The 18,967-nt window shown below is 48.4% G+C and overlaps 1 protein-coding gene across 3 annotated transcripts in view; it reads left to right on the top strand.

Annotated features, from left to right (window-relative positions):
• LOC310779291 (phosphatidylinositol-binding clathrin assembly protein) overlaps positions 1–18,967 on the top strand; it is a 135,449-nt gene that overhangs the window by 85,356 nt on the left and 31,126 nt on the right. For all 3 annotated transcript variants that reach the window (XM_083639816.1, XM_083639815.1, XM_083639814.1), the window contains exons 8-12: positions 1,747–1,788; positions 9,704–9,789; positions 10,224–10,347; positions 17,366–17,502; positions 18,617–18,717. In XM_083639816.1, coding sequence (XP_083495942.1) covers positions 1,747–1,788; positions 9,704–9,789; positions 10,224–10,347; positions 17,366–17,502; positions 18,617–18,717 — 490 coding nt within the window. The remainder of the gene's footprint in view (positions 1–1,746; positions 1,789–9,703; positions 9,790–10,223; positions 10,348–17,365; positions 17,503–18,616; positions 18,718–18,967) is intronic.

The following is an 18,967-nucleotide window of genomic DNA, read 5'->3' as shown; positions in this document are numbered from 1 at the left end:
GAGCCGCACACTCAAGGCAAGAAGGATTTCAGTAGTAGCTCTATTCACCTTATGTAGAAGAGACAGTCTGGCTTGAGAGACTAACAGGAAGTGTAAACACAATCAGAACCGATTGTGTTTACTCCCTGTGGCAGAGCTTATCCCTGCAGCCTGCTTCTAGTGAGTCACCAGCTTTGACCTGGTTTGACCTGGTTTGACCTGGTTTGACCTGGTTTGACCTGGTTTGACCTGGGGTAAAACAGCCGGCGCTTTGAACAGGAAGTCGGAACACAATCGGGTCAAGTGGGCGGGGCTACATAAGGTGAATCGGGACGCAGATGAATCAATTGCTGAGATTTTGGTCAGAATCCCCGGTAAAAGATGGAAAATATAGAGTACAGGTTGAAAGTTGCTGCAGTTCTGCTTTGACCTCTTTCTCCTGCTTCTATGGCCGACGTGGATTGAATAGTTGAAATCAATAAGGTGAATTTTAATTGTCACCTGGATCTAGCTGGTCTGGTCTTAGCCTGGTAAAGCCATCCAGATCACGTGAACTCACATTCTGTTTGATTCTGTGGCTCAGTCTGGCCATCCAGCCATTTCTAGCAATTACAAAGTGCATGGGCCAATCAGGGACCTACCTCGTAGCTGACAACGTAACCGGCCAAATCAAGGACATTGCTGGCAAAAAAACATAATGGCGTCCCCCGAAGCAACGAGCCGGAACGTTAACGTTAGTAGAGTAAAGGCAGCCATAAGTGCAGTTATTGCAGAAATAGACTCAATAATAACAATTAAACAAGTACAAGAGTATGCACCGGCGGCGTTTCTCGGCAAAAAAGACGTTTTCGCCGTTCTTCCGAGTGGATTAGGATTGGATTTGGCAATGCTGATTGGCTGAAGGGGTTGTCTGTCAAGGCAAGGACTCCCACCCACTGAAATGACTGTGGACGAGCTAGAGACTGATCCGGCAGAATGAAACAGAACGTGAGGTTATCAGGATGGTTTAGCAGGCTAGGTCTGGTCTACTTCAGGCAAAGGAAAGGCTAGTTCTAATATTCTGCACACTCATCCTGTAATAAGCCTTATGATATCTGGCAGTATTAATACATCCAAATAACTCTCTCCCAAAGCCAGGAGTCGGAGAAGCAGACGGCATGTGGGGAGCGCCCACCCACTGTCCAATATGTTCTATTGATGCAGATTTGAAGCAAAAGCAAGTTGATGTTGGTGGTTCAGTTGTCCAGGTCGATGGTTCTCTATCTGTGTCTCAACAAGTCAACATGTTCTCACAAACATTCACAAAAGTTTCACAATTGTTTCTCTTCTGAGGTGATTTTTTACGTGTTATTTTTTGTAACAAATATCAATGTTGGCACATCACCATCCATCAGTCGCCATGCCCACTCTCCCTCATTGGTCAGACACATACATGAATCAGCGTGCAATCATCCTAGTCATTCAGCGCGAGGATTGGCTGCTCTATCAGCCAATCGAGATGCCGGAGGGTCCCCCCCGTCCAATACGTTTTTCTTGTTTATTTCTGTTGTCGTTTATGTTGACGCTGCCACTGCATGAAGTAATGATTTCCTTCTTTTTGTTTTCTTTCTTTTCTCATTCTTTCTCCCCCAAATGGATCTTTTTTTTATTTCTATTTATTTTGTTTATTTTCCATTTTGCCCCAATTCCCTTTCCCCATTTTTATTTTATTTTCATTTTATGTTTTATTCTATTTCTTTTTATTTTTTTATTCTTTTGTGACGACAGCAAGTTGGAATAGATCAGGGTGACATCCCAGATCTCTCACAGGTCAGTGTACATCTCACCTCTCTCTCTCTCATATAGTCTTTTCTCTCTATCTTGCTTTCTCTCTTTCTCCCCCCCTCTCTCTCTCTCTCTCTCTCTCTCTCTCTCTGCCTTTCTTGCAACACTACATGTGCTTTCATCACTCCATCCATCCTCTTACCCATCGGCTTGTTCCTCACCTCGCTCATCCATATAGCTGTGTCCTGCCCTTTACCATTTTGTTCACTAATTCTCTCTCTTCCTGCTCTCTCTTCTTCTCTTCCTGCTCTCTCTCTCTCTCCTCCTCACCCCCCCCGCCACCCCCCACTCCTCATTCTGTTTGAAACAAGCCATCTGGTCTAACCTGATCTTACTGTTTGAGTCTAGGCAACTCCCCTCTGGTTTGATTGATTTTGCCCTCCTCCTCTCTCCTTCACGTCTTAACGCTTGTCATGGATCCAGTACAGGCTGCGGTGTTGAAAGTGCGGCTGGTTAAACACTGCGCCGTCAGCAGGTGGCTATCGCAGCTTTCACCAAGTGGATTTGAAGCCCCTAACATCCGGGAAAGGCTACGAGCTTAGCGCTCGGGTATACTAGTAATCATGATCATTATAACAACAAAGGTGCTGGAAAGGGCGAGAGATAGCGTCGCTGCGGGGGAGGTGGACCGCACGATCTCCCGAAGTTGTCGAGGATAAAGTTGCCCTTCTTCCGTGGGCTTAATTTGGAAACGAAGGGAGAAGAAGCACTGAAGCTGGTTTTCAGACTTGTAATATTTTAGTGGGAGGATTTAATGGAGAGTGTGGGCATCCCCGGGCTGTCACACATGCATTTAGCAATGAGGCTGAGCAGTAAAAAGATTTTATAATTGAAGCCTTCAGACATAGAGAAGAGCCCATATAAAAAAATCTGTTTAAAACTCGGATGAGTTATAACTGACAAATTGCGTTCCAGCGCTCTGTGTTTGTAGTTGGCGGAAGCAGTAGAGGTTGTGTCCTTCTGATGTCACCATCGCCGTCGAGCGCCTTAGATTTACTACAGATTTCTTAAAGGGCTTCAATTCTTCTCATCTTCTACAAAGTCAAACAAAGTGATCAAATAAAAGCTACAATTCTGAAAACATGGAATGCATGTTGTCCAGGTGCAATGCACTTTCAGATTACATTACAAACAGTGGATTTCATTTCAGTATCTTAGCATCCAACATCTCATTCAGTCTCTTAGCATCCAATATCAGAATTCAAAATAAATGAGGATTCCTTCCTTCTTCCCCCGACGCCTTGGAGTTATATTGGGCAGTGTCAAAGTCTTGGTTTCTAACCAGATATTCAACTTAATTCTCAAATCATTATGTAGAGGCCAAGAAAACAAAGTTAATTTAACGTTTAATCTAATTTACAACTGAAGAGCGAACATAGTCACTCTTCCTCTGTTATTGTATTGTCTAGTCCAGTGATTCACAACCTTGATCATATCAAGGACGCCTCATTTAGTCCACATTAGGGCCACAGACACCCCCACTTGACGAGATTTTCTCTCTCGGATTCAAATCGGAGAATTTTTTTCCATTGTTAGATATCGTTTTGTCCACAATTCCATGACCATCTGTACCAGATAGAGAGATGACATTGAAACGATGATCAAAACAGTCATTTGACTCTTCTATATTCTCTAATTGTGTTCGCTTCTTGTGAAGGAAATAATGGTGATTTAACAAGGAATCATTTTGCTGGCGCCCCCTGGTGGTGCCCAGACCCCCGCGTTGAGAACCCGCTGGTCTAGTGTCAACAATAGCCACTCGTGAGTGCACCTGATCTCAACGCAGTGCACGTAGCGATCTTTCACCCTTTCGTTAGATGGCGAGTTAACGTACCGACGATGAAAACCTTGGCATCTCTGGTGTTTTTAACTGCATCCAACAAAGTGAGAAATCAGACCTGCCCACACACACACACACAGCCTGGGGGGAGGTCCTCACCTGCCCACACACACACAGCCTGGGGGGAGGTCCTCACCTGCCCACACACACACAGCCTGGGGGAGGTCCTCCGGGCGCAGTGGGACGTGGACTTTGCTCGTGCATTAGCGAGACTTGGACTCGACGGCGTGTGGATGGACTGTGATATTGACCCGTGGGTGTTGTTGAAAACTGCACGCTTCAACTGTAGCGGCTCAATGCTAAATAGAGCTTCTCTGTCTCTTCTGCCTCCTCTCACAGACAACAAAAGGATCATACATTGTAGGTGGTGGGTTGCATACTGCATTGCTCACCCCCCCCCCCCCCCCCCCCGTTCCCCTCCCCCCCACCCAGCATGGGCATAATATTTACTCATAATAATTGAGTGTTACATACGCTCACAGGCATGCTCTCACACCACACACCAACACAGTCGGCAGAAGAAAACATTGGCGTTTGACGTGTCTGCAAACCTACAAGGTCATTTTTTGACACAAAACGGAGGTTCATTTGAAAACCTTTCCAACGTGAAATGCGAGTAAAACAACTGCACAGCGTTGATTATGTTTAGGCAAGTAAAACAACTTGGTTCAGGACAGGTTAGCGTTGTGCTTTGGGTTACGCTTAAATAACACCGAATAAACGCTAAATGTGACTCACGGCTGAAATGGAGACAATGGAAAACGCTGCCTGTGACCCTGACTGCGAATTGAAGACGGCCCCTCCGTTGTGAAAGGCGAGTGTTCGCGCCCTCCACTGCCCTATTCCAATAGCAGACGGGACAGATAACGTTAATATTCACCTATCTACAAAAACACGACACACAAGGTGTTTTGTTTCAGAAATGTTGATATTCTAAATAATCGGTGGATTTGCAGAACGCCTACAATGCCGACTTTATTCCGTCGATCGTGCTGCACACGCACACTGATAGTGCTCTGTTCTCACAGTGGAGTCAATGGCCTTAGTCATAGCCGCTTCGATACGCTGTTGACTCACTATGATATGGGCGTGTGTGTGTGTGTGTTGGCGTTGTGGCCTCAGATGGCTCGTTTGTAGCTCTCTCGCACACGCGGACACACACACACACACACACACACACACACGCGCACACACACACACAGAGCTACAGACAAGATGCATGGCGATCAAAAGGCCCTGAAAGCTCATGAATAGAAAATGAGTCTTCATCTGAAAGAATCCCTGCTTTGACTTTTGACTCGCTCATTGAAATTCCATCGACCCACTCCTCATTTTGTGTGCTTTATTCCCTCCCTGTCTTGACCGCCGTGCTGTCTTCTCTAGCGTGTTTTGGCCGGAGGTGCTTCTGTAGTGCGTGACCCGTGTGATCATTATGAGAGGAAAGAGCACAAGCTCGGGGGAGAGAAGAAAGGGGGCGGGGGTTTGGATTCTCTTCCCTTTCTCTCCATCTGTCCGTGATGTCTTGTCTCTCTGTCTCCGTGGCTTCTAAAGGTAGTGCCGTCGCTATAGAGGCCCTAAGTCACGTCCGTGGCTTCTAAAGGTAGCGCCGTCGCTATAGAGGCCCTAAGTCACGTCCGTGGCTTCTAAAGGTAGCGCCGTCGCTATAGAGGCCCTAAGTCACGTCCGTGGCTTCTAAAGGTAGCGCCGTCGCTATAGAGGCCCTAAGTCACGTCCGTGGCTTCTAAAGGTAGCGCCGTCGCTATAGAGGCCCTAAGTCACGTCCGTGGCTTCTAAAGGTAGTGCCGTCGCTATAGAGGCCCTAAGTCACGTCCGTGGCTTCTAAAGGTAGCGCTGTCGCTATAGAGGCCCTAAGTCACGTCCGTGGCTTCTAAAGGTAGCGCTGTCACTATAGAGGGCCTAAGTCACGGCCACTTCCAGGTTCTGGCGTTTCTCTCTCCGCGTCTCCGTGGCTTCTAAAGGTAGCGCCGTCACTATAGAGGGCCTAAGTCACGGCCACTTCCAGGTTCGGGCGTTTCTCTCTCCGCGTCTCCGTGGCTTCTAAAGGTAGCGCCGTCGCTAATAGAGGGCCTAAGTCACGGCCACTTCCAGGTTCGGCGTTTCTCTCTCTGCGTCTCTGTGGCTTCTAAAGGTAGCGCCGTCGCTATAGAGGGCCTAAGTCACGGCCACTTCCAGGTTCGGGCGTTTCTCTCTCCGTGTCTCCGTGGCTTCTAAAGGTAGCACCGTCACTATAGAGGGCCTAAGTCACGGGCACTTCCAGGTTCGGGCGTTTCTCTCTCCGCATCTCTGTGGCTTCTAAACGTAGCGCTGTCGCTATAGAGGGCCTAAGTCATGGCCACTTCCAGGTTCGGCGTTTCTCTCTCCGTGTCTCCGTGGCTTCTAAAGGTAGCACCGTCACTATAGAGGGCCTAAGTCACGGCCACTTCCAGATTCGGCTTTTCTCTCTCTGCGTCTCTGTGGCTTCTAAAGGTAGCGCCGTCGCTATAGAGGCCTTAAGTCACGGCCACTTCCAGGTTTGGCGTTTCTCTCTCCGTGTCTCCGTGGCTTCTAAAGGTAGCACCGTCACTAATAGAGGGCCTAAGTCACGGCCACTTCCAGGTTTGGCGTTTCTCTCTCCGTGTCTCTGTGGCTTCTAAAGGTAGCACCGTCACTATAGAGGGCCTAAGTCACGGCCACTTCCAGGTTTGGCGTTTCTCTCTCCGTGTCTCGGTGGCTTCTAAAGGTAGCACCGTCACTATAGAGGGCCTAAGTCACGGCCACTTCCATGTTCGGTGTCTCTCCTGCCGTGGCTTCTAAAGGTAGCGGCGTCGCTATAGAGGGCCTAAGTCACGTCCGTGGCTTCTAAAGGTAGCGCCGTCGATAATCGAGGGCCTAAGTCACGGCCCCCTCCGGGTTCTGCGTGGGGCAAGAGGTCTAAGCGATGGTCGGGGCGAAAGGGAACTGGTGGGAATAGCGTGATCCTCCCACGTGCTACGTCCTGCCGGTGAAGCTCCCCGCTGTCAGGTGAAAAGAAGCGGCTGGCAACTGCGCATGTGTCGGAGGAAGCATGATGCTAATCTATGGCTCTCCCCAGATCAGAACCGGGGCAGCAGGGGGAAATTGGCCAAGTACAATCGGGGAGAAAATGGGGTAACATCTAAAAGAAAAAGAGTTCAGTATTCAGAATTACGAGAGACCAAAGAATGTAAACAAAAAAAGCGAGGGGATTTTTTTTTCCCGATTTCCCCCCGTGTTTATTTTTTGTTTTTACTCCCAAGTGAAATATTTTATGGTCACTCATGATTCAGTAGGTCACGGGTTGGCTTGGTTCCAGCCTTAATACTCGCTATATAAGCGATAAGCCTTAACACTCGCTATATTTTTCGAAATGTGTGTGGAGAAAATGAATGGGGAACTCTCTTCCGGGAAAGGAGATGTCAATGTGACTGTTCAGCTCCATGTTCTGTGCTCTCTCGTGGTTGCTTCTCTTCTGACCGAGATTTGAAGAAACATCTGTGGGAGAATGGCTGGGAATGAAATCTCTTAGTAGAAGTAGAAGAAGTAGAGAATCTTTCTTGTCCCCACTTTAATACATCAGCAACATCAAAGAGACATAAAGACATAGACTATATGATGACACATTGTGTATACACAGGCCACTGTTTCACACACCTAAACTGCACATAGCCTACGCATTCAATCTGATAAAAGAGTGACAGAATATGTCACTGCTCCATTTGAACCTGCGCCCAGAGGGAAGGAGGCGAAACTCAAGAGAAGAGAGGGTGCTGCTGGGGTGCCTGCTTGTGCACAAGCGTCTGTGCGCGCGCGCGCCCGCGTGTCAGAGCTAATATTGACTAGGTAGACACAAGCTAGGTAGACACAAGCTCTTCTAGACGCCCATTCAGACCCAGTGACAGTTAAAGAAGGTCTCTTTCTCTCTGCGACTCTCTGTTTCTTTAACAACCAGGCAACAGTTTGGCAAGAAACCGCCAGCCAGCCACAAAGAACACAGAAGCCAAAGCACTCCCAAATGCTCTGTGTGTGTGCGTGCGTGTGCGTGTGTGTGTGTGTGTGTGTGTGTGTGTGTGTGTGTGTGTGTGCGTGTGTGTGTGTGTCTGACGGAGCACACTCGCATTCCTGTGGACGGAGAGAAAGACATGACGTTGTCATATTTTCACATTGGCAGAATTCCCTCTGCTCTCGGCGGCCAGCTGAAATAAGCTTCAGACATCATCAGTAGAGAGCTGAACTGTTCCTTCTTCTCCTCTGTGTTCACTCAGTAGAATTGCGTAAGCCAGCCACTTAATGTGCACTCAGGCGTTCGCACGTTTCCCGTGGCGTTTCGGAACGCGGGAACGACGTAGCTCGTGAGCGCGCTGCGCAACGGCGACGTTTTCTCGACGACGAGCGGATTGTGTTTCCATGCAGTTGCGTAGCAGCGGTGCCCGGGTAGTCCGCGGCGCGCTTAGCTCGCGCCTCGCACCCTCTCCCGCCGGATCGCCGCCGTTAACGGCCGCTTCTGTAGATAACCATATCATCGAGGTGACAAGACTGTCACGTTTTGTTTACTGCTCCCAAATCAAGACTCGGTATCAAATCGATAAACCTTGACGTTATAACAAGGAGCGTTATGGAGAGGACGAGAGATGAAGAGAAGCTAAAAGATTGAGCATCTCTCTTTTTTTTTTATCACCAATACAATAAGTGTGTGTGAATATATCTTTATGACACCGGGGGAGGAGACATATTGATAAGTGGAGAGTTAACACGGTGCATTCTGCCACAGTACAAAGGCACACTGAAACACAAAGTGAAGTCCAAAGGTAAAACGAAAGGAAGAATAAAGAAATGGTAGGCTGGCCCTCCGCATAGTGCAGCGTTAGATTCCCTGCCTACTAGGGCTGGGGGGAAAAAATCGATACACCATAGTATCGCGATATTTTGCCTGGCGATATTGTATCGATATTTGGATGCCAAGTATCGATATTGCAAAAAAAAAATCTTGCAGGCCATGCCAGGCCATCGGGCATCTGCCCCAAGGTGGTGCAGTCCGCGCCTGCAGTGGCGTATTGAGTCCAGAGAAGCTTAATAATGTAGCCTACGTGTGGGGCAAAAACAAAAAAACACTGCATGTTTTACTTCTGGTGAGGTCAAGGAAAAGGTAGGAAAACGAGTTAGGAGTGACAATATATCGAAATATCGCAATATTCAATATATCGCAATATCGGCGATATCGCAATACTATCGTATCGTGACTCAAGTATCGGTTTAGTATCGTATCGTGGGCATCTGGTGATTCCCACCCCTACTGCCTACCAACACGAGGGTCGCAGGTTCGAGCCCCCCCGTGTTGCCTCCGGCTTGGTCAGGGCGTCCACAACAGGGGCAATTGGTCGTGTCTGTGGGTGGGTAAGGGTATGTCCCCTGGTCGCTGCGCCTGTTCAGAGGGTGAGTGGCACTGGGGGGGTAGTGCCATCCTCCCACACCCTATGTCCTGCCGGTGAAACCCCTCGCCGTCAGGTGAAAAGAAGCGTCTGGCAACTACACATGTAGCGGAGGAAGCGTGTGCTAGTCTACAACTCTGCGCAATGACCGGGACAGCAGGGGGGATTGGCCACGACACAATTGGGGGTAAAAAAAAAGCAATAGTAAGCTCTTCATGTGAGGTCTGGAGAACATGCCTGTGCCCTGACCTCCGCTCTGCTCTCCACCTTGTCCTCCTTATCTGTTTACCTCCCTCCTCCTTTGTTCCCTCTCTCCTTTGAGTCCCGGGCGTTGAGTGTTTGCTGCATGTTGCCATGGCGATTCCTTTAGCCTGATGCACTCTGTTACCTTCCTGTGAGACCAACTACCTCTGCCAACTGTGTGTGTGCGTGTGTGTGTGCGTGTATGTGTGTCAGTGTGTGTGTGTGTGCGTGTGCACGCGTGTTAGGGTACAGTATGTGTGTGCTATCCTTTATAGTGTCTATATGAGAGAATGGTTTAAAAAGCTGAACGAATACTGTTCAGTTGTTGACTCTCTCTCTCCCTCCCTCCCTCCCTCTCTCTCTCCTCCCCCAGGCCCCCAGCAGTCTCCTGGAGGCTTTAGAGCAGCACCTGGCATCCCTGGAGGGCAAGAAGACCAAGGAGTTGAACGCAGACACCAGGTTAGACGTCTCATCGCCGGGCGGCTGGTTACACTTTCGCTTTTTAAGCCCGAGTCCCAAAAGAGCTGCTTAGTCCAGTGGTTCTCAAAGTGCGCTTCGATTCCCCCCTCGCTGTTTTTTTCGAAATGTCTATGGAGAAAATGAATGGGGAATTCACTTCTGGGGCAAGAAATGTCACATGACTGTTGAGCTTTATAAAGATGTTAAGAAAATATAGGCAAGAAGACATCTCATTTCTGATTACTATAGCGGAATAAAATGGAGCGAATCAAATCTTTCTGCCCCACGATACGTATCCTCCCAGATTTGTGTCGCGATAATATATCGAATTGCCATAATCTCGTCGCATCCCTAACAAGTGACCATTGCAGAAGGGTGAATTCAATGGCAACTCTATCCAGTCTAACTGTCTGTCCTTGTCTCCTGTGGTGCAGAGCGTCCACCCTGTCCAGCGCCGTGTCGTCTCTGTCCTCCACCGGCATGTCCTTCAGCCGCATGGACGAGAAGGAGAGGCAGCAAGCCCTGGAGGAGGAGCAGGCCAGACTGCAGGCTCTCAAGGTAACAGCTCTCTCACACACATCCACCTGGGGGCGCTGCGGCTCAGGAGGTAGAGCGGGGTCGTCCACTCATCGCTTTGGATCATCAAAGAGGTCGGTGGTTCGATCCCCGGCTCTCGCGTGGTATTGTTTAAATTTGAAAGGGAGTGCTCATGTACTGTACCATTTGGTCGTAGGCACGAGGCCGCTACAGCAGCATAACCTCCAGTGGGATATTGCTTTTCTACAACAGTTATACAGTATCAACAAAGCTATTCATCATGTAATAATAACATAGGGATTTCTGTCTGTTATTTGTCTCCGCCAAACAAAAACAGTTCCCTCAGGGTTGCACGAGCAAGTGTTTCCAAGCAAAGCAGTTTCCCGACTGCAAGCTAGCTAAGCTAACGTTAGCTACTTCGACGTTAGCGCAGACGATTTCAGCTTACCGTTCATGATGAAGGTTAAATCCATATCGGTGTCTCTGGGAGCGAGCGCTGTTTGAACGCAGCCCAATCAAGGTAGGTTACGTTTTAGAACAGCTTTGAAGCGGAGTGATATACACACAGTGAAGCGCCCATGATGTTATACTGAAATATCATCACGGCTGGGACGTCTCTTGTCCAATCAAATTGCTCGGCCGTAACTAACTGCTGTGTAATAGACCCTTTTCACGGGGGCCTTTTTGTGTCGAAAAGGCAGAATAAACACAGGTGCAAGCAAAACACTAATGAGGGTTTCCAAATGCCAATCATGGAAGTTTGAAACCCTCATTAGTGTTTTTTCTTGCACCTGTGTTTACCCTGCCTTTTTGACACAAAATGGCCCCCATGAGAAGGGTCTATTCAGGTTTAAGTCTGAATGTTACCGGCAGGTTAGGGTAGGGTAAATTAGGCTGTAGATTAGCTAGATTCTTTTGTTACTAGGTAGTTCAGGTTAAGGTTAGAATGTCTGCGTCGTCTTGTTCTGTTCTCTCTCTCTCTCTCTCTATCTCTCTCTCTCTTCTCCCTCTCTGTGCTCTCTCTTCCCTTCTCTCTCCTCTCTTCTATGCTTGTTTTTATCAGCTTTATATAGGTTGTTAAATTCTGATTGTCTGTCCATGCTGTAGCTAGATTTAGCTAGACACATTCTCTGTAAAGTCTTCTGAGAAATGCTTGTGAATTAGGGCTATACAAATAAACCTGACTTGACTCCACACTGCGGACCTCACAGTCATGTTGAACTTTGTTAGTTCCTGCACGATAAAACCCCAAAGTCAGCGATTCTCTGTTCATCTGTTGCTCCGCTGGAGGAGATTGGAGATTTTTCTCTCTCTGTCCATTCACTGCCTTGCTCTAGGCTAGTGACATTTTCGCCGTATCGTGTGCTATTACAGCTAGTAAACAAAGTCTCTCCTATACATGTGTTAACAATTACTTTGACGATCATCTTTATACTGAAAGGTTTTATAATGGTCGAGCAACATGATGTCGGTGATCATTATTATCATACTGTACGGCGTATGATTTCAGTTTTTTCCTCAACATTTCAGTGTGACTTTATATCCTCCAGTCATTCCAGAGGGCCTTAAGCCAGTGGTTCTCAAATGGGGTCCGTGGCACTTTGCCAGGGGGTCCGCCGAAAGTTCAGGAAAATAAAAAGAAAAACTTTTTTTTTGCAAAAGCTTCGTAGTTCAACGAAAATATTTTATGCTTTAAATCTAAAATTGTTCATGGATTACACACAAACCTATCAATTTAAAAGTCGAGCACGTTATGGTTGAAACAATAGACCCTTCTCACGGGGGCCATTTTGTGTCGAGAAGCCAGGGTAAACACAGGTGCAAGCAAAACACTAATGAGGGTTTCCAACTTCCATGACTGGAATTTGGAAACCCTCGTTAGTGTTTTGCTTGCACCTGTGTTTACCCTGGCTTCTCGACACAAAATGGCCCCCGTGAGAAGGGTCTATTAAGCTTAGCGCAAAATCACAAATCAGAATGATTTGATTCCCCGGTATATTTTCTATCTTGTAAGGGGTCCTTGGCTGAAAAACATGCGAGAACCTCTGCCTTAAGCGACCGGTCTGGATGCACAAAATTCTGATTGTCCTCGCGTTGCTGTCGCATCGTCCGAACCAGAAATGACCGGACTCACATCTCTCAAATGGTCACAATACAGTCCCAATGAGCATATACAAGTAATATAAAGAGATGGTGAGGGACAGTGGGGAAAAGTAATACACCTCACATTAAAATAAATACAGGCAGAGGAAGTCGATGCCTAACAGCCATTCTCAGGCCCAGTGTGGCTATACAGAGATCATGTAAATAATGATCTAACAAGTGCAACGATGTCATTTATTACAACTGTGCTCCTGTAGTAGAGAGAAAATAAACCACAAAACCTGCAGCAGCAGCAACGCAACACTTGAGCTACTGTAAGAGCCATGGCAATAGAAAACAACAGGCGAGCTGTTTGGTTGAACTGGAGCTGAGGAGAAAGGGCAGGAGAGGCACTGGCCAGCTGAGCAATAGAGAAGTCAAGTGTACCATGTGTTGACATTTGCTGCTCCGGCCCCGAGAGCCCGGCCTCACAGCACACTGTCATTTAGTAAGAGCACTGAGTCTGGAACACTGCCACTGTGTGTGTGTGTGTGTGTGTGTGTGTGTGTGTGTGTGTGTGTGTGTGTGTGTGTGTGTGTGTGTGTGTGTGTGTGTGTGTGCGTGCGTGCGGTGCCCATTCACTGTAAAATGTAAAAAAAAATGTGGACGGTCGTGTTGGCTCACAAAAGTGAAGCTAAAACATCTCGATCACCCCCTGGTGGCTGGCTGCTGTATAGGTCAGAAATCTTAAAGTAAAGTTAAAGTTATCCTTTATTTATCCCCATGGGGAAATTCATCCTCTGCATTTTGAGCCATCCTCTACTAGGAACCTTCCTAGAACTAGGAGCAGTGGGCAGCCGCAGTGCTGCACCCGGGGGACCAACTCCAGTTCTTTTGCCAGTACCTTGGTCAGGGGCACTGACAGGAGTATTAACCCTGACAGCTAACATACATGTCTTTGATGGTGGGAGGAAACCGGAGCACCCGGAGGAAACCCACACGAACACGGGGAGAACATGCAAACTCCACACAGAAGGGACCTGGGACGGATCGGGGGTTCGAACCCGGGACCTTCTTGCCGCGAGGCAACAGTGCTGCTAACCACTGAGCCACTGTCCCGCCCCTCCATGTTAGCAGACGGGACGTGAGCCAAACTAAACAATCAAAGTACACGCCAAATGTTTTTTCCCGCCAAAGATGGCTTCTGTGATTTGGAGGTAGTTCTTATCACGCTGATGTACGTTCCAAGTGCTCACTTTTCTGATGAGTTTGTTTTTAGTTCGTTATGTGACGATATAAAAGGGGCTGATTGACAGCTGTGACAGCCACTCACAAACCTCCGTCAGACCACGTCACGGCTGAGGTCGGCTCAGCCCGACTCTACTGCGCAGACTCCGGTTGCAAAGGACGTCACACAAGCAAGATGGCAGCTCGCTGAAACCAGATCTTTTGGCTTCACTTTTGCATAGCGGCAGGGTAGTGGGGACGCATCGTCCATTTCTCTGCTTTCTTGTGTGTGTGTGTGACTGTGTGTTTGTGTGTGTGACTGTGTGTGTGTGTGTGTGTGTGACTGTGTGTTTGTCTAGCACATGTACATCCTGGCAGACTAGTCGCGCTGTGTGCTGCCAGGGCTTTCCGGTGCATGTTTGCTCGTGTGCGCGGTGATTGCTTTAAGCGCGCTGTTTACTCCGTGCCCTTGGTTGGCCCGTGTCTGCCGAGGTCCACTGATTACCTCTGGGTTTAGTGAGAGAGGAGAGAGGAGATGAAGTGAGAGAGAGAGAGAGAGAACAGAAGAGCGGGAGGGAGAACTGGAGAGAGAGAGAGCGAGAGAGAGAGAGGGAGAGACTGCCGGGGGTTACGGAGGTCGTACAAATACTAGTCCAGCTGTCGGGGGCGCTCTGGAGTCCATACGGGTCCAACATGGACGCACGACGCACGTACAAAAACACCATCACACAGAGCTACTGTCCAGCTGGGGCCTCGGCCCAAACAATAACAGCAGGTCCCATTTGTTTCCGAGCTACCCTGTCTGAATATGAATGAGGGCGATTGGGCCAGGATCGCCCCCGGTGCAGCGGGACACTCCGGTTCTGCACAGGTCCGGGAAAAGGTTGCGGATCTTTTCCACTTCTAGAACTTTTGAGAATTGCTCTTAATATCTGTGTGTTCCCTGTGTATCTCAATGAGCAGAGCAAGACTTTTTCTCTCCCCCTCCCCCCCGTTTTCTCCCCAATAGACCCTTCTCACGGGGGCCATTTTGTGTCGAAAAGGCGGGGTAAACACAGGTGCAAGCAAAACACTAATGAGGGTTTCCAACTTCCAATTGGAAACCCTCGTTAGTGTTTTTCTTGCACCTGTGTTTTCCCTGCCTTTTCGACACAAAATGGCCCCCGTGAGAAGGGTCTATTGTACTTGGCCAATTCCCCCTGCTGAGCTGACCCGTCGTCGCTCCACTTCCTCCGCCGATCTGGGGAGAGTTGTCGACTAGCACATGCTTCCTCCTATACATGTGCAGTCCCCAGCTGCTGCCTTTCACCTGACAGCGAGGAGTTTCACCGGCAGGAGGATCACGCTATTCCCCCCCAGTTCCCCTCCCACCCCCGAACAGGCACCCCGACCGACCAGAGGAGGCGCTAGTGCAGCGACCAGGACACATACCCTTAATCCGGCTTCCCACCCGCAGACACGGGGCAATTCTGCCTGTATGGACGCGCGACCAAGCCGGAGGCAACACGGGGGCTCGAACCTGCGTCCCTCGTGTTGGGTAGGCAGGGACTCTACCGCTGCACTACCCAGACTCCCCTGCTTTAGATACACTTGTCTACCACACACACACACACACATGTTCGGAAGTAGGAAAGAGGTTGTTCTTTTCCAATACATGTTCCCACATGATAAGATCAGATGAAAGTGTATTGATCGCTGTGGAAGATGAGCTCATCATGGCAGTAAAAGTAATAGGATTGAGCCGGGGGAGAAAGACAAATGCTCTACAAAATCCAATATAAAATAAGCAATAAAATAGAGAATAATCAATTGTGGGGTTGTATAAACATAGGATGCCGACAAGTCGGACATGTTCAAATAAACTGTAGAGTGTAGGTCGGAAATGAGGGGCAAGGAATATGGATTGCTTCCATAGCGTGGATGCTATTTCTGCGGTTTTAGACCCAACTGTCATGTCACATTATCGCAGTGTTTTTGTTCCTGTAAAAGAATAGGCTTTAGCCATAGAGAGTGAAACATCTGGCCGAGTCAACCAAAAGACCACGTCTCCAAATGCAAAGAACGTTAAGAACATGCTGCCGCTTCGTCTTTGACTTCGGTTCATTTGAGCCGCAGCACCGGCTGCACTCTGCTGACGTTTGTGTAGCTGTCGCCGGAGAGAAGCGCACCGTGTGCTTTTAGTGCCACCTGGGTCTCACGAGGCCGAGCAGCGTTTCCTGCCGAGTCTCACGAGGCCGAGCGGCGTTTCCTGCTGAGCCTCAGCGTTCGTGTGAAATCTGCATACGCGCTGGAGGCCGGGTGGGATTTCGGATGGCGTCAGGTGAGCTGTCGGGACACTGAGAAGTAACACTTAAAGCAGGGATTCTAGGACCGCTAATTTAGTCCACCTCAAGCCCAGTTTAGACTCACGACGAGACGACTTGAAACTTGCAACTACTTTCCAACCAGCCCCCCCGACTTGACGAGCTGAATTGCCGGAGACGCCATCAGCCGGCTGGAGTCGAAATGAGACCGTTTACACCGCTGCAACCTTTCCCTGCAACGTGCGAAAACGGTTTTGTCTCAGTGTGAATCAGTCATTGGTGTAAAGTAAACTGCGCATAAGAGCCACGGACCCCCATTTGACGAGAATATGTGAATATGTTTTATTGTCGATATGATTTTGTCCAGAATTCCACGACTCTCTGTATTGTAGGCAGAGAGATAACAGTGAACATACGATCAAAACAGTCAATCTTTTGTATCTAATTGTGTTAACTTCTTGTAAATTAAATAAGGACAATTCATCGATTTGCTGGGGAACCCCCTCAAGGATCCCTGGTGGTCCCCAGGTTGAGACCCGCTGGTTTAAAGTGTTGCCCTGGGATTGTTTAAACGTACTGTCTCTCACTATATTGTTCTGCATGGTTAAGCCCACCCCACATCTGAAAACAAACAATCCAAACATGTTTGCACGTCTCAAGGCCCTGCTTCTCAGACTTTCATCTCAGGACAACAAAAGAGAAGAACACACACTTGTCCTTTGTATGCTCATGTTCATGATGATCGCGTGGGATTTGGCAAAACTGCTGTCCGAATTGTCACGACGACGTCGAATGGACCTTTTTCACCGCAGCCATTTTGTGTTTAAAAAGGCAGGGTAAACAAACACAGGTGCAACCAAAACCTTAATGAGGGTTTCCAACTTCCAATCCATTTAGGTGTTCCCGGTGCTGGGGGCCCTCATTAATGTTTTGGTTGCACCTGTGTTTATACCCTGCCTTTTCGACACAAAATGGCTGCGGCGAAAAAGGCCCATCGTCAAAAGATGGGTTGACGATGGGTCAAGTAGCCCTGGAGCCACCCTGGTGGTTGGTGTGAACGTGGTGTGAGCAGAGCAGCACGACTGGAGGAACTCTTGAGAGGAGAGGTGTTTAACCTGAGGCTTCATGATGTCATTTCCCCCTCGCAAAGAACCATTTCACTCTGAAGGTTGTTTTCTTTGTCCGTGAGATTAAATGTTTCGCTGTGTTTGTGTTTGCCTTTGTTCGCACCTGTGTGTGTGTGTGTGTGAGAGAGAATGTGATTTCAGTCGACACGGATTTATTTCGGAGGTTTACTGGAAACAAAACTCCTATTCATCTCCAATGGGAAATGACTGTTTACCGCTCTCTTCCTGCTTTTCTTATGTTCGTAATCACATTTGGTGTGCGTGTGTGCGTGTGTGTGTGTGTTGGTGGGGGTCGTCCAGGACCAGCGTCTGAAGGAGATCGGCATGCAGACTCCGCCCTCTGCCTCGCCCAGCAGCCAATCGATAGGCAGCGGCGCCAACAACAACCACATTACACACACCCCGGAGCTGTACACCTCCCCGCCGTCTACCAACAGGTACGCACGCGCGCGCCCGCGCACGCACACACACACACACACACAGACACACACACACTTTGATAATTGAATGAGATGAGAGCCCACCGTTGGAAAGAGTGACACCTACTGTCTGTCTGTCGCCACAAAAGTAGACCAATCACAGCTCACGCTGCTACGTGCAAAGGCTTCATTCAGGAAACGGAAACTTGACACCACCGGCCGGCATCAAATAAGCATGTGGAGATTACAGCAAAATGTCAATATCTTAGATGAATGTAGATGCAGAGGCACGTGCGTTCTGCCCACCACAACACCATCCCAGAAAAAATGTCACCCATGATGTCTCCGCCCCCGGTGAGAGAGAGCCCATCGCCTGGCAACCATGGCTCTACTGGCATCACCATTACAAATAGTACCACCCACCCCCCCCCCCCCGCCCCCTCCAAGCCCAACACCTCCCCTCCCCCCCCGACACGCGCAAACATCTAGCCAACCACACATTCCCCCGCATATCCACATTGCATCCAATGACCCCGTGTCTTGTTTATATAGATTTCTTATCAGTCTTAGATGTTTGATTTCAGCATTAGTGTGCGTCAGTAGACTGCGGCTTTATTATTATACATTTTTGGAATTCAGAAACTTTTTCATTCAATTAGTTATGAAAGCATCTCGGCTTTATGGGTTTCTTTGACATGTGCCTAAGCCTTTTTGCGCAGTACGGTATATATACATAAATGAATAAAAACAGCTACTCGCCAAAGCAAATCCCTGTACATCGATTGCACTTGTGGTTTAAAAGTTATTCTAATTTTGGCACCGTAATGATCGCAGTAAGTCCTGATAATCCGGGCTGAATTCTCACGCACACTCTAAATTCACTGTTCTTAACAGTTTTATTGCTCTGTGGAAGGTTTTACAGCCCTTTAGGAAGCACGGATTAGTCTGTCTGTGACAGAGGGAGATTTTCTACTGGCTGCTTAGCTATTTATGCTTAATTGATTAAATATTAATGCCGTGTCTCCCTGTCCTCCATCCATATCTCTCCACCCTGTTTCTTACTGTCTGTTTCTGACCTCTTCAATCTGATTTCCTTTGTTTCCCACAATCCTCTCTCTCTCTCTCTTTTCAGTATGCCCAATCTGAACAGTGACCTGTTTGATCTCCAGCCGACCTTCATCCCCGCTGTGCAGAGCACTCCTGCCATCTCCAACCACAACAGTGCCTGGGGAGGTACGGACACACACACACACACACACACACGTGCGTGTATAACGCGCACGTACAGACAGCATATATACACACACAACAGACACATTAAACACCTAAAGTGAATAAAGAAATTCCTGAGCGAGAAGTCACTTTCTAATGACTGAAAGAGTGATGAGACATTTTCCAGGAAATATCCCCTCTCGCCATTCATGTCCCTGTCCGCCCCTCCATAGATCAAGTCCTTTATTTGCCTTTTTACGAAGACCATCCA

This window comes from Poromitra crassiceps (genome assembly GCF_964638095.1).
Source record: "Poromitra crassiceps genome assembly, chromosome: 7".
Classification (NCBI taxonomy): domain Eukaryota; kingdom Metazoa; phylum Chordata; class Actinopteri; order Beryciformes; family Melamphaidae; genus Poromitra; species Poromitra crassiceps.
The sequence above is the reverse complement of the archived record's forward strand: the minus strand, read 5'-3'. Positions and strand labels throughout refer to the sequence as shown.